Here is a 15,881-nt window from a genome sequence, read left to right as displayed (position 1 = left end):
TGTACCAAGGTCGGCAGTTGTCAGCAAATAGCATCTACTCTTCCCATGTTGACCGAGTGCATGAATTTGCATTCAATGACATTGAGAGACAAGACTTTTATTTATAAAAAACAGGCTTCTCTACCAGTAGCACAATAACAAGTTATAAGACTGAATAAGGGTTCTACTTTTTACTGATAGTTTCAATTTGGATCTATACATGATATTTATCCTGTCAAAAAGAGTTTTCAAGAATACAAGTGTCTACGTGTGGTGTATATGTTTCTTTCATAACAACCGATGATCCATTGCATAACATAATTATCTTCCATTGCAAACTATCACCGACTGCTTGACAAGCTAATTACCAATGATCGGTTTTAGACTTAATAGGACATGATACTGATATCAAAACTCTATGCAGTTATATGTAAACCAAATCTCTGTGTAGCAACTAGAAACAAGCTAAGTAATTAGGCACAGCATCAACTTCCTTTTCATCAGTCACGGTAGTTCAACTTGTGTAAAGGAGAAGTAAAGAGAGAGGTGGCCTGCTCATATCACAATACCAAGAAAATAGTCCCGCCATGCCTCAACAACATTACAACATATAAGCGTTATCACAATATTACGTGACATCATGACTTCGGCATCACAGCAATGCAATTAACAAAGGCGCAGTTCCGACTCAAGGTTCCATGTTTTCATAACAAAAACAACAAAGACTGGCATCTGATTACAGGGCATTTCCCCGTCAGACACAAGTGGGAAATATGGAGGAAGCCACAGGCCGGGGAACTCCCTGTGGTTGGAATTTTCGGTTTAGAGTTCAACAAGGAGAATGCCACCCTGCCACACTGGTATGAACACAGAATATACTGGCATCTAAATTGATTTAAGATAGAGAAGAAGTAGATCTCTCACAGTGTCAGCAGTATCCTAATGGTATTAATATCATTTGTGCAAAATCAGTAATATCATATTACAAAATCTATATTATCAGAAGTTATCAGAGTTAGTGAAAGTGTGATCTGCTTGCAAACAACACAAGATAAATCCCTTCACCACAGTTCTGACTGTGGTTTATCCATGGGGAGCATTGAGAATATATCGATCATTACTTCGAGGATACTAGAACAATGAGTTACTAGGTGGTAACTGAGACTTAGCTTCGCCTTTTACATCAGTAATTCAGGTTTATGGTGAGAATATATCATCTCAAGATAGTTATGAGAAAATTACACACGAAAATCAGCAAGGCCCATAACTTGATTAAGCTACAGTAGATGTTGCGCTTTGATGATGAAATAACACTTGTATTGACCAACAAACTGTATTGATGTTCCCATCAATCACAGCTCAGTAAAGTTTACATAACAATGGAAATGACAGCATAGCAATCTCTCAAACAGAAACCAGCGTGCTCACGTTTCGCCACCCCCATGCTGTCAGACGAGTTGTCATCATCTGACGATGTACGCGACTGATATGAGTCAGCGTCATCCTCAGAGTCGCTGGAAGCCGACGGAAGACTGACGCATCTCCCGACGTTCCTGGAGTTCTCTGCGAAAGCCACAGCTTTTTTTCGAGTTCGCTGCCTGTGTCGTGGTTTACGCGTCGGCTCGGTTTCAGATCTCTCGCGGCCCCGGGCTCGTACACGTCTTCGTTTCGTTTTTTTTGCAGCTGGAAAAGGACGAAAGCGGCTTGTGATTGAAACTGCCTAATTTTTCCCGATTGCAAAACACGCGGTATCCGTGCATAAGTCCTTGGCATTTGGGTTGGCCACAATGATTTGTGAACTGAAATTCGAATCTAGCGTTGATTGCGATGATTTGAGTTGAGTAGCGGGAAACGATTTTTCCAGTGTTGAAATTATACGCTCCTTTCCATTACCAGTTAAATTATCCAGTGTTGAAATTATACGCTCCTTTCCACTACCAGTTGAATTATCAACGAGAATTATAGTTTCAATACTTTTTTCCCAATGTTGAAACCTTGAATTCTTGATTGATCTTTGTACAAAGCTACAGACGTTGGTGGAAATGACATTTTCTGTGAACTGGTGATCAACACGCAGCAATGACATAAAGTGCAACGAAACGCGCATGGTCAAAAAAAAACATTATCTTCCTGTGGTGTAGCGCTAGCATAATTTTCTTTGTGGCCGCATAAAAGATACCGATTTGAACTTTCCATATCATTGATACTTTTATTGTGTCAAAATGAGTGATACTCGAATGCTCAACTTGACTTAAAGCCTGTTCTTGATTGGGATTTGGGATCGTTAAAATACTTATTATATAATTACATGCTTCTCCACTAAATTACACAATCATGTAGCCTATGTTTTCTGATTCAGAGTACTTGGATTGAATTTATTTACATTGTGACCAAGGTGGGCGTTACAATGACGGATGCAATGACATTCTTGAGTCGTTTCGATTCGGCGCATTCTTGCGATGTTTTGAAATGATTAGACTACAAGATGAATAATTGAATGGAGCGAAACAAAATAGATATACATGGAACATTAGAAGTGACAAAATGATCTGCACTATTATCCTAACCTCCTCAACAGAACTTGAGTCAAAGTTATCCCGTGATTACAAATTCATAGACCGACATAATGTTGCATCTAGCAAGAGACGACTGAGACAACTTGGAATTACCTGCCAAAGTGTTATCCTTGTTATTATTGCCTTCGACTTGAAATAAATCAACTGGAGCGGCGTGAACGTCGACTTCCACATCTGAAAAGGATTGTCGTCTTATATTTCTTTCCATAAAATATCCTCCATAAATATCACCTCCAACTGCGAGTTGCCTTGATAAATTATTATCGTCGCGCCCCTGCAAATGAAAATCGCTGAATTTAAAAAGTCAAAATTAAACATACTGGTGGATGTGTCTGGAAATTGAAGAAAGCGTACTGAAAAAATACTACCATAGCATAAAGAGTATCTATTCCGATTTGTCATCACAACAATGAACAATGTCAATGATATTCAGAAGCACAGATGCCACTGATGCTTTTAATATAGCCTATTCAATTCAACCTGTAGGCCTATACGCCTATACATATACAATTCGGCTGCTTTCCCTTAATTAAAGAGGCGATTTTCAAGACCAAATTGATCATGACCATGCTTCATTTCCAAGCTGTATGTCTGACTAGAAAGGAGCAAGAAATGGTGCTCATGGAGATAGGCCTAAGTTGTGTATGAATCACAAAACAAATCAAGCTGGAATACCATAGCCATGGCTCTTCTATCCAATCACCCCAATACATGTAGAAGGAATGTGAGATAGTGTGTGGTCAGTATGGATAACTTACTTAATATGACGTAGATTTGGAGCATATTCAGATAAACCACCTTATATTCTACATTAGCATTGCTTATATAAAATAAGTAGCCTAGCCCAACATGCGGGCAATCAAGAGGATTGGAATATCACACTGTGACCATTGACCAGGTTAATAAAACTATTTTGTATGTTTTGACACGCTGCGTCGCTGCTCCCATGTAACTCATTTTTAAAACGGAAGAATGAGCATGAACAAGATCTGCTAAAATCCCACAGAGGGCTTTACTAAAAGAAATTGATCAATACCTATGGATCTGAAAATCCCACTGCAACAGCACATGAAGCATTCGCGAGCCAATGACAAGATTTGACTTACGAAGAGATATATCTGAATCTGATATTTAAAATCATACGGAGAGACGGCGTTATATTGATCAAATCAATTCAGATAATTTATGGGCTGGGATGCCGCCGGTATGGATCCAAAAACACGGGCAGCAGAGAAACCTAGTTTTCATGAGCAACATGACAAACTTTTGGTAACCTTACCACAATATTTCTTCACCTGACGGCAAAAAATAGGGTCACCATTTTAGCACATTTCAGATGATGACCTCACCAAGGTATATTATTAGTGTTCGTATCACCTGTGCAGCCTATGATGACAACTAAAAACAGGACAAAATCAGTCAAAAATAAACACCTAATAAATAAGGGCAAGGAATATTTATAAGAGAGTGCCCTTCAAAACAAGGACAACTCTCATGAAAAAGGATGGTATGACGACGCTGTTTATAGGCAACTAGCATCAAACGATAACCTCGCGAATATGACAAGCATTTGACATGTCTTCCCCAGCATCAAACTGTCATTCCGACCTACTCAAAGATGGTAAGGTAAGTACTTAGTCTGTTACTCAACCAAAAGCAATGTGGCGAATTTCTCGTAATTACAAGCAGGAGTGATTTGCAAGTGATCCGAAAACTCTTTCAAGTAGAATCAGGAAAAGAACTGCCCGAACATTTGGCCTACTCAATTAACTTGTTTCCAAAAAATAGATGGCTACACCTGACCAGCCATTGCTCAATTGCTGGGATGGTCATGATCAATTACCGGCAGAGGCAGTCAGTATCGAAGCACTTCTGCTTTTATAGAGTCTTCAAGTAGGTTTTGCCCAATTCCTCAGCGGCAACCATTTCAGATTACTTTTCATACTTACATTTCCACCCGCAGCAACGATCGCCATATCTTCCCTGTTATTTCTGCACATTACAAGCCCAACATTACTCATCCCATTCCCTAGCCAACCCGTTTTCGTCAACATACTCATCGGTGCGGCCTTGCAAGTTATCACCGGCAGTCTCTTCCATGGCGACCGGCCCAAAATCTTGTTCGACCAGGGTGGGTTCTTGTCCTGCGTGCTCGGCATGAAATCTCGCTAGCGGGCTGGGATCGACGGCGCACGGCCGTACTTCGCGCTTCACGACTTCCCCCTTGTCGAAAGTCGTGTGCAGTCTGTAGTTCGTGACTTTGATGCTGATGAAAATGGCCAGTATTGCGGCGGAGTAGCTGCATATTGACGCCCACGAGGGTATCGCCATCTGTAAGGTTAAGGGCGTGTCGGTGATTGGAATATCGCAGACTTTCTTAATGTGAATGATACGTCAATATAAGCATTAAGGGGCACTGCACTCATCCAATGTAATGCCAGATTGCCAGTCCTACATCATTTTAAAGATGGTCTGTTATTTGTTCGACCATCCTTCTTTCATTGCACTTTGTGATAATGCTGTGGGTTAATCACGACTTCACATAAATATCATTTCTATTAACAGTTGTAACTTAGTACGGTTTCACAGGTTGCGATACAACCAATCGAGGTTTCAAGGCTTTCACAGTGCAAAATAGTATCAAACTATAATTGTGGTTGAACATGCAGCTTTTAGTGGAATGGAAGTTTCAGTACTCAAAAAAATCATCTATCACTTCTCAACTGGAATCATTACAATTATTACTTATAATATTTACATAATTAATAGTTAATGATTTATTAGTGTAGGGTGGATATGGATGAGGAGTGACATTTTCCGGAAGCATGGCGCAAGTCAAAATGAAATAAATAAGATAGTAGTTGGTGATTTCCTATCAAGGCCAAAACATGACTCAGGAAAAGATAACTCACGATGATTCACAGTCACATGATATACAAATTATCAAATTCACCATGACTCGGCAAGCTTCAGAAGAACATGTTGACCATTCATTGTAGATGTGTGTATCAATGATCAACGTACCTCAACTCAACATCCTAATGTCAAATTACCCGATCATAGCGGTACATTCGGTTGTAAGAGAAGAGATGACTACAAATGCTTTAAAATAAGACCAAAAATTTGTTCATGGACATTGAGTAGTAGAGCAGTAGTACAGCTATGATCAAAATTCATTGATGAGCTTAACCACCACAGCACCACTACTAAACTAAATATGCCCTTAGTTCTCTGGAGCTTTGGTATAATCAATTTTCTGACATATGCTTGTCTGTAAGTTTGATTAGCCTAATGGTGGAAGAAATATTCAACTAATTGGCTGTGCAATGTATCCACCATGCATACCTGATTGGAAAAATTATGCTTTTATTTAAGTCTTTCAAAATCAATGATATTTTATACTTTTTAGTTTTATAAATAGTAATCCAATTCAATAGCAATTCAACCACAATCTCTACAACATGAGACAGCAATCTGACAGTAATTCGCCAAATATTTCAACCCAATAATGTAAATACAAACTCACCGGCACCATATAAAATATAAAAGGCAATATCATCAGCACGAGCCAGGTGTAGAGATGAAAGATATTTGTGAACTTGCTATGCCGTGGATTGTAGTACCATCCGCCCGTTAACGAGCCCCATACTCCTTGCAGCAAAACCTTCTTCACTTGCGACCCCATAACACTCTCCACAGGAGTCAGATCTCACAGTTGATGGAGAGAACAAGGTGGCGATAGCCAGCGTGTTAAAACGATCTGATCATAGTAGGGCCAAAGCACATTTACTATTGAATCCGCATCTCATGCAATAACACCTGGAAAGTTTTGAGAAAATTGTGAATAAAACATAAAAAACAAAAAGTAGAATTTGACAAACGCTTCATCCATTAAAGGGCAAGCAACGGCAGTGACTTAGAGACACGAGCTGGTTCTGAAGTACCGTATTAGGATGTATCCTAGTGTTCGGGTTGCAGATAAGAAAGTTAGATACATCTAACATTCAATAGGCAGGCCTATTAGGCATTTCTAGACCGATACCCATTACCCAATCAATTGCGCCATTTAATAGGGAGAATCCAAATATTACAAATAGGGAAAGTTCAGCAGACTAATGAGAGCTGATGTGGAGTTTGCTATCCTCTGGTCTGTTCCATTGATGTGAAACATGAGCAGCAGAACAATAAGTGGCAGAAATCAAGATGACAAAAAATACAGTCTACTGAGTCTAGCATAGCTAATCAAAACTGATACGACTTCCTAAGTCGTATACAAAATTCTGAAACAGTAAGGTCTTGACCAGTCCTGTTGGAATGTAATTTCTTTGACAGAGAAATCAGCTTCAATGTTTTAATGCCTGTGATTTAGTTAAGTTGACGGAAAGTTTACAGGCATTTAAGTCGGCTAAACTACCTTTGTGTTTTGAATTCTGACTGCTACGGGGATCAGAATTATGTGTGTACCGTATGTACGAGCATAAATTCAAGTCACCGCAGACTCACGCAGGTTTGAGAACCATTGACATGTCTATCAGATGTCGCATTGTTGGTCGACCATGAGGGCAATTCCAAGGTTGATCCATCTCGGACATATGCCTCACAAGACGGGTCATCGTTTCTTTCGTCAGAGCGGTGCCGACCATAATCGATTTGCGACAAGCACGCGAAGCAAACATACTACGAATCCGAGATGGTCGACAGAGGACATTAGGGGAATCACGAAGTAAGAAGATAAGCTCAGACACATCCGACGCATCAAATACTGTGTTCTTACTCGACGGCACTTTCAAAAGGAATACCGATTTCGGTCCAGATTCAGTCTCTCGAATATCGAAACTAAACCCGTTCTGAACAAAAGTCTCCATATTTTCCTCCAGCACCATTATGTCGCTAGCAGTCAACTCCAATTTTTGTGGCACAATCAATACCTGCCCCTTCAACTTCGTGTGTTTGAGTAAATCTTCGAAGTTGTACTTTTCGTCACTGGCATGTTGGTCGACAATGAACAAGTCCTTACCGAATCTCACTAAAATAAAACCGAGATTGAATTGACCGATTACTTCCATGTTTCGAAAATCTTCACGCTCGAAATGCTTGCTGAGTTCTTTTTCCGCTTTGTTATTTTCTGACGCCTTGATTTTGGCTTTGAACAATCCACCAACTTTGGAACCTTCATTCTCACGAGACCTTAATTTATCTTTCAAATTCCAATTGTGTTCCAAGTTTTCAAACGAAAATGCCAGTTGTTGACATGGCTTATGTCGCGATTCACATATGTCGTCGGCAGAGTCAAATGTCTCAGTGCATGAGCTATTCAAATCACTAGCATTTGTGACTTGTGCAACAGATAAATCAGGCCTGTCTTGCATATCACTTCTATTCAATTCTGCCAGAGGCAGTTTGCCACAGTTCAGAATAGCTGATTCGGTCTTGGAAATAAATTTTCCGATCGAGGAAGACAAACGTGAACTTGCGCTTTGTAATTGAATAGTCCTAGTTTCCGAAAAAGTGCTTTCAAAGTCAGAGAAAGAATTTCTATTGGGCGAAACCTTCGTTGGTAATTTCTTTCCAAGTCTTCCAACACCAAAGTCTGTCAAATCAATCCCAGACTTGTCCTCGAGTTGAGTTGGACTCGGTGATGTTGCTACATCACCATCACAATCAATGCCACATAACGCTGTAGGTTGCAGTGTAACAGAACGATCGACTTGGGGATTGGGAGGAATATCAATTAATTGTAGAGGCTTTGAATGAGATATATTTTCCTTGAGATCTGTGCTACATTCCTCAGATCTAGTATTCGGATTCAAACTCCATGTCAGGTTTGACTGTATCAGTCCTTTTGAGGACAACGTTCCAATGATGTGATTGCGGCCATTGTACAACTCGTACAAAGACGACTTGATTATGGCTAAGATGGCCTTTTCGTGAGTTAAAAACACCTGCCTTTTGTCGGGAGTAACATTTATATCAACGTCATCACGCTTGATAGAAATGTCAAGCTGCGTAAAAGGGAAATTGCTTTTGTTAAATAAACGGAATACTTCATTTACAAGCTTTGTGACTTTCGGAACATGGCAAGGGCGTTTATTTACAGATACAAACTGCATATCGGCCGACTTGCGCCCTGCCTCGCATGACGAAATATATCCGGAGATCCCACAGTCTTTGCTGAACTCCAAGCAGTCGGAATGATTTATGTGATATCTTTCACAGTTTTCTATTGTTGGGTCTGTCTGTTTGAATTGAAGAAGAGACTTGAAAATTTTGCTCCCAAAGAGTGAGACAATATTATCTTCAGTGGAGTTATTATTATTAGTCCTGAAAACTTCACGTTTAACAGATTTCACTTCATTAGTGCATGATATTTGCACGTCTGTGCATACCATACAATAGGAATACATGAGGTTGAGCAATTTTGTAAATTCGCGCTTGACATTTCTCACAAATTCAACATGCCGGACAGGTAAGGGCACGAAAATATTTTTCAACAGAACAGAAGTGCCTACTTGTCTTGCAACACACGATTTCTTCAGTATCTTGCCCTGGTGATCATACTCCAATTTATGTCCGACTGTGCAAGACTTACAACGAGTGGTAACCACTAGATTGCTCAACGCGCATAGCGAGCTCAATGCTTCGCCTCTAAACCCAAACGTTTCGACCGATGTTAAATCTGAAAACTCTTGCAATTTCGAAGTGTGATGTTTCATAGTTAATCCTTCATAATTGGATTCCTCAATGCCATATCCATTGTCGGAAACTTCGACAGATGACATTCCATATTCTTTCAACCTGATTTCAATAACAGATGCCCCCGCGTCGATGGCATTTTCCAGCAACTCTTTCACGGCTGTAGCAAGGTCGAGGATGACTTGTCCGGAGCATATTTGGTGCACAGTGCTGTGATTTATAGGCTTGATTGCTGACATTAGTGAACAATCTACCTACAACGCTATTCCGCTGTTAAAGCAATAATATAAATGAAAATCCCTTTAATTAATCAGGCAAAATGAAGATACAAAAACAAAAATGGACAATCTCGTTTGTGATTGATGACATGGAATAGCAGACACAAAATAATATATTCCATAATGTATTCGCTAACATGAACCATCATGCTCTACACGAGTATAAACCACAATCAAAATCTAACAAGATCTAGACCTACTGAAGGTAATATTGTCGGACCAATTGATTGAGTAGCCTGAAAAATTGCACCACAATGTGCTTCCAATATGTATTAGCCCTAGAATAGTTGTTCGTAGAATCAGCTGCTTAAAGCTCACTAGCTAATGCATAGAAAGTTCAGCCTTTGGAACAGAAGTGTTTTATCGCATTGTTTCTTGGATAGATCATCGGTTATCCAAGAGCTACTAGCACACCATGGCTGGTTATTTGACAACTTCAAAAATTCATGCAAATCAAGGACGTATAAAGAAAAGAAAAACAGTAATGGAATTGAAGGCGAAAAAGTGCTGCTTATGATTTGCTGAGCAAGGGACAAGCGACTACATAAAGTTTAACTATATACATTACCAAGAGAAATATTAAAATAGACCTTCACGTCAACAAAATTAAAATTTATCATCTTCTTTTAGAAATATCAAGCAAACAATACAAGAGATGGGATTAAAGGGGCTGAAATAACGGAGTCAAACTTCAGTGAAATGCTCGAGTAACGGGAGGACTCCCAGCATGATATTCTTTGAAAAGGATTCTGCTTATTGTGGAAACGAGCCATCTTAGTATTAATGCAGTTAATAGCAGTCACTAATCATAGGCCTACACAAAATTATAAGCATCGTCAGTTCGTCACAATCATGACCTGTTTTTCAGTCAGTTAGTAAGCAAAGCAACCGACCCTTTGGCCGTTGAAAAGGCCACAAACCGCACATAAATTTCCGGTTGTATTCATCAGGATTCAGGAAAAATGATACACGGTCGTACGGAGATATGAAATCAATAACGATGATCATATAATTATATCGGTAGATTTCTGGGATTAATTTTCAATTCATAAGATGCACTATGTAGCCTACTGAGGCAATATTTTTTAGAAGTTCCGGTATATTGGCCTACCCATATAATTTTCAACAGACCATATCATTGGATCAATGACATCAATCAGATTGAGATCAACTCTGATAGCCAATCGGAATCGCGAGATTAATACTCTTGTTTTCGAAATTAACCCGACTAATTTCGGATTCATTTCAGATTTCAATACGAATACACTATTCAATGCATGTATATTGAAGTTTTGTACCTCCATCCACGAAGCTCCTCTTTTTGATGTCAGTGCTGAAGTGGGGTACATTTGCATACCTTGTCAATAACGTGTGCTAAGTAGCACGATAGCAAACAAACGATCACAATTTTAGAGCATCAACAACAACGAAGAGGAACTATACTCCCTATCCGCTACGCGCTACTCCCATCCGTATCAATTCCTCCCTATGCAATTCGCCGCTCGATGAGATTTTGATTCTGATGCTGAACTCTTGCTAAGCCTTCTAACCATCGAATTATTTTTACAGGATTGGGCATAGCAGCAGTAAACCATGGTATGCTGAGTTCCCGACTTCAGTCTGCAAATTCATCTATATATACCGTAAGCCAGCTTGTATTTATGTTCTTTCCTTCATCTATGTGTCATATATGAGATAAATTTTCCAATTTTACATTTGAAAAACTTCATTTATAGGAATATTGTACTGATCATCACGAGCGCATCAAACCAATTTAGTACATCACTGTCATTCAATCAGGTTGAATGAGGGTGAAAGGAGCTGCGAAGAGAGGAAACAACGAAGTCAAACCAGGCTACAGCACTGCAGTTTACTTGGTGAAATAGTTTCATACTTCGGAATGGCTGCAAGACAAGTTGGAAATTTATCTAAATATATTAAGGAGCTTCGCATACACCTGTGTCAAACCTCCCCATCAAGTCAAGGGGTGCGACAATTCATTGAGACGAGATATGTGCCAATCAAGAAGCAAAATCTCAGATTTCCCATTCTTGTGAGAGAGTGCAGCAACATCGAGCCAAAAGTGTACGCAAGATTTGATTTTGGTGTGGAAAAAAGCGTTGCATTATCGAATCTCTCCGCTAAAGACGTTGAGGAAAAAATTGCAAGTTTGGTTTATGAAAAAGAGTCGTTGAATAGTTCTTTATGACATGCTTAACTTCGTTCACTGTATACTGTTTCAATAGAGTTTTGAAGTTAGAGAATTTTTGATCAAATTGTATGTTCATTGGTGGCTATTTTGCTCTGCATTTCAATTTTGTGACACCAGAAAAGCTATCTTTCACTTCGTTTTCCTATGTGACGCAAATGTCTGGTCTTTAACATGTAATAATTATACAACGCCTTAAATTCAATTCTGGCAGACTCATTTACTATTTATCAATATTGATGATGGTGTTCATACTATGGTTTTAGCAACATTGATGTGCCTGCGCTCCAATTTATAAATGATCTCTGTATTCTGTTGGGATATATATCATAAATCGCTAATGACTGAACTGGCACCAATGGTTAACTATATGTTGCATAGTAGATAAGGTATACTTCAAGACATTTTTCAAAATTCTACTCCGAATTGGATTATTGCTAGATAATTTTTCAAATATCAATATTTCAGTTTATTGAGTCAAATATCTCAATTTGGAATGGTATGTCAAACTATACTCACACATTGTCATTTTTTATATTCCATCACATTATATTGAAAACCCATGTGTGTAGTACCGGTATGCGAAGATTTACTAAAATTGCCATTTGACCTGTTTGTTTGAGCGTAAATAGCTTGTAAAATATTATTGAATTTGTGATCAAAAATAAACGTTCGTGTGCAAACTTTCAGATATCACGCTTCTAAAATAATAAAAACCAACGATGCATTTGAGTACCAAAGAGCTGGGCAATCTGATGACCATGTTGAAAGAAGAATCGGTCGCATCCACATCATTCGAAAACATCGGAGCGGAATTGCAAAAAGTAGGCTTCACAAAGCAAGATCATTTCAGGGTTGGGTCTGCGTTGGTGTTTTTGCTCCAAAATCACGACCACTTGCCTGGATCGCACCAGAGACTAGCGGCTATATATCTATTGTATGATATGTACAAATCGGACCCGACTGCATCAAACCCATTTGCTGGTGTCTTCGTCCATCTCCTACAAAACTCGGCTTCTAGTAATTCGGAAACGATCGGTGGTAAAATAACGCCCATTTCCTCATCCGAAAAAATGTTCTTATCACAGCTCATATCACTTCCAAATAAGGAGTTATTCAAATGCACACCAAAGCAAATCCTTACCACAGACGGCGACTCGGGATCACAACCACCAAAGTCTGTGTACGATGTTAGCGGGCTGCAATTGAGTTTGGTGGAGAGGCAATCGCAAATACCTGTCATCAGTAAAACAAGCATACCTTGTGTATTACCGCATATAGAACAATCTCTTTTGCAAAAAGGGGACCAACCTATGGATGGTAAACCAGTACAGCAGCAAGTGCTTGAAGCTATGCTGTGCGGTAAGACAGCTCCCATTTCTGAAAATCTCCGACCATCTTTTATTCGACCTGTGCCGCTGTTACATTCGTCAAGTAATGAAATGGTTTGGATGAATCCGACCAACCCTGTCCGTCATAAATTTGCATGGGACGCGGCTATGACAAAGAACAGCAATAAGACCGGGGAAGCTAAAAAATTAATGCAAAAGGCTTTCAAAAGCACATTGACAAACAGCCAGCAACAGCAGCTGCAGACCCAGTTGAACGAAGATTCAAAGCTCATCTATCACATTGGATTGACTCCTGCAAAATTGCCAGATCTGGTCGAAAACAACCCGCTTGTGGCGATTGAAGTGCTGCTATTGCTCATGCCTTCAAACCAAATTACAGAATACTTCTCAGTTTTGGTCAATATGGAGATGTCGCTGCACTCGATGGAAGTTGTGAATCGGCTCACCACTGCCGTCGAATTGCCTACAGAATTCATTCATTTGTACATTTCGAACTGCATATCCACGTGCGAAACTATCAAGGACAAGTACATGCAAAATAGACTCGTGCGACTTGTCTGCGTTTTCCTGCAATCCCTGATTAGAAACCGAATCATTAACGTGAAAGACCTGTTCATTGAAGTTCAGGCGTTTTGCATCGAGTTTAGTAGGATTAGAGAGGCGGCCGGCCTCTTTAGGCTGCTGAAATCTCTGGACAGCGCTGAAATGGAACCTTCCAAAAAATAACTAGGCCTTAATTACTTTTCTTAACTGCTGCTATTTTCAAATATAACCTGAATGAAAGATTTTGTCGTGGAATTTTTGCCTGTGCCTGTTATCGATGATATAATCGAAGTGTCTAGAAGGCTACTAGAGGGAACCCAAGATGGTTTGCCAAACAATCCACCACTGTGTCAGAAGAGAGGAAACTATCCACTGCTAGAAAAGCTCATCAACCGCAGTCCAAACATTCTGTTTTGGTGAAATCGTGCACTAATCATACAAAGTTGATTGTACTATGATAAAACTGGTGAAATTGATCACATGTTGTCATAGAAGACACAAAATGATGCATTTGTACTTAACCATGAAGTATGTCATAGTCAACATTGTAGCAGAAGTGTGGATGTCTCAAATTTCCAGGGTTGTAATGACTCGAGTCATGACTCGACTCGAGTCACGATTTTCGGATGACTCGACTCTACTCATTTTCTCAAAATACGGAAATGACTCGACTCGAGTCAATCTGTGTATTGACTCGACTTGGACTCGAGTCATTGCGCATGACTCGAAGCAAGTCATTGACTCGAGATTCAGACAGCCAAGACCGACATTTCATTGTAATTTCGAAGCCAACACATTATTGGGATTTCGTTTGTTGGTACTGGTGCTTGAAAATACGACCAGAAACTGCTAAAAGTGAGGAAAATTGATATATTATAAATGCGAACCATTCAATATCACCAAACAGAGTTAAAAAAGTGGGTGTAGGAAGACTTTAACTGGAAACTGAGCAGTCAACACAATGACTTGGACTCGGACTCGAGTCATAATACCATGACTTGGACTCGAGTCATAATACCATGACTCGGACTCGAGTCATAATACCATGACTCGGACTCGATCCTCTGTTCGCTGACTTGGACTCGGTGGGAATTAAAAATGACTCGAGTCAAAAATATAAAAGTGAGATTGACTTGTGACTCGGAGCCTTGTGACTTGGTTACAACCCTGCAAATTTCAATATTAGAAGTAGGGATAGACAGCAGAAATACATAACCCATGGTCTGATAAGTTCTCGAGGAGTTTTAAGTAGTAGATTGGAATGAGGCGTTTCATAACTCCAGCAGTCAATCGAATTAAGAAATTACAGAATGAGTCTTCGCGACTAGGATAATGACACTACATGTTGGTCCAATCTTACTTAACAAAATGAAGTATATATGAAGTCAGTAATTTAGCTTGAGAAACTCTAGCAGCTGTCCGAAAATGCAATCACTGAATGCGTAGGCATTCTGGAGTACTATGAAACAGTTCCTAACCACTCTTGTCATATGCTTATGCTTAGCCCTAGGAAATAACGCAATGTGGTGCATAGGTCGGCGTGAGACGGTGTCCAAGATTAAGAATGAACTCAGTATATAATAACACCGACTTATCAAACAGGGTGGTAATATTGACTCACCAAAAAATCACGACTCTAGTCATTTTTGTATTGACTAATTGTAACTTCGAAGAATAGTAAGGTTATCACATTATTAGCTTATCGTCTGTCAGTCCTGATACTTGGAAAATAGAGCCAGGAGCTGGTACAACTTTGGAGAATTACAATATTATGAATGCGAGCCATTCTGTATCACTCAAGCATAGTTGAGAACAGTGGGTGTAACCGGATTGAACCGAACATAACATGACTTTTGACTTGGAATTGAAACACCGACTCGACCCTCTAGCTAGGCTACCAGCTGACTTGAATCTGTGGTGAATTGATAACTACTCGTCTATTAAGAGAGTGAGTCAGTGAGATTGACTTGGCATCAACCCCGCTATCTAAGGTCATGTGTAATATCAGCTTCGTCCTTCAGACCATTCCATACATTGCCGCCAGTCGCCTTATATATATGGAACCTTATTCAAGCTAACTCTGTTTTCTAATACTCAGCAACAGGTTTTACTCAGCACTGAATGAGGCGGCTGCCTCGCTTCTGCCAATAAGGTAGCCCGTTTATCCACTCACTGTTAGTTTCAAGGGTTACCCAAATCTCCACTACTACACCCAAATCTCCACTACTACAAACATGAAATATTTTACACG

At 39.6% G+C, this 15,881-nt stretch overlaps 3 protein-coding genes across 4 annotated transcripts in view; 1 reads left to right on the top strand and 2 right to left on the bottom strand.

The window, feature by feature from the left end:
• LOC145458414 (pecanex-like protein 1) overlaps positions 1–6,392 on the bottom strand; it is a 37,669-nt gene extending 31,277 nt beyond the window's left edge. For both annotated transcript variants that reach the window (XM_080336778.1, XM_080336779.1), the window contains exons 1-6: positions 6,082–6,392; positions 4,612–4,886; positions 4,505–4,547; positions 2,787–2,829; positions 2,649–2,729; positions 1,408–1,662 (exon numbers count right to left, since the gene is read on the bottom strand). In XM_080336778.1, the coding sequence (XP_080192904.1) occupies positions 1,408–1,662; positions 2,649–2,729; positions 2,787–2,829; positions 4,505–4,547; positions 4,612–4,886; positions 6,082–6,240 (856 nt within the window). In that variant the 5' untranslated portion in view covers positions 6,241–6,392. The remainder of the gene's footprint in view (positions 1–1,407; positions 1,663–2,648; positions 2,730–2,786; positions 2,830–4,504; positions 4,548–4,611; positions 4,887–6,081) is intronic.
• LOC145458416 (mismatch repair endonuclease PMS2-like) lies at positions 6,375–11,731 on the bottom strand. The gene has a single exon (XM_080336780.1). It carries the CDS (start codon positions 9,485–9,487, stop codon positions 7,055–7,057), a length of 2,433 nt encoding a protein of 810 aa, XP_080192906.1. The 5' UTR covers positions 9,488–11,731; the 3' UTR covers positions 6,375–7,054.
• LOC145458424 (CCR4-NOT transcription complex subunit 11-like) lies at positions 11,731–13,870 on the top strand. Its single transcript, XM_080336787.1, has one exon. It carries the CDS (start codon positions 12,458–12,460, stop codon positions 13,811–13,813), a length of 1,356 nt encoding a protein of 451 aa, XP_080192913.1. The 5' UTR covers positions 11,731–12,457; the 3' UTR covers positions 13,814–13,870.
• Positions 13,871–15,881: the final 2,011 nt, after the last annotated feature.

This window comes from Botryllus schlosseri, chromosome 16 (assembly GCF_051294905.1).
Source record: "Botryllus schlosseri isolate E-star chromosome 16, Bs_hap1, whole genome shotgun sequence".
Lineage (NCBI taxonomy): Eukaryota > Metazoa > Chordata > Ascidiacea > Stolidobranchia > Styelidae > Botryllus > Botryllus schlosseri.
The sequence above is the reverse complement of the archived record's forward strand: the minus strand, read 5'-3'. Positions and strand labels throughout refer to the sequence as shown.

Coding starts and splice junctions, on each gene's coding strand:
- LOC145458416 (XM_080336780.1), bottom strand. CDS start 9,487: ATGTCAGCAATCAAGCCTATAAATCACAGCACTGTGCACCAAATATGC.
- LOC145458424 (XM_080336787.1), top strand. CDS start 12,458: ATGCATTTGAGTACCAAAGAGCTGGGCAATCTGATGACCATGTTGAAA.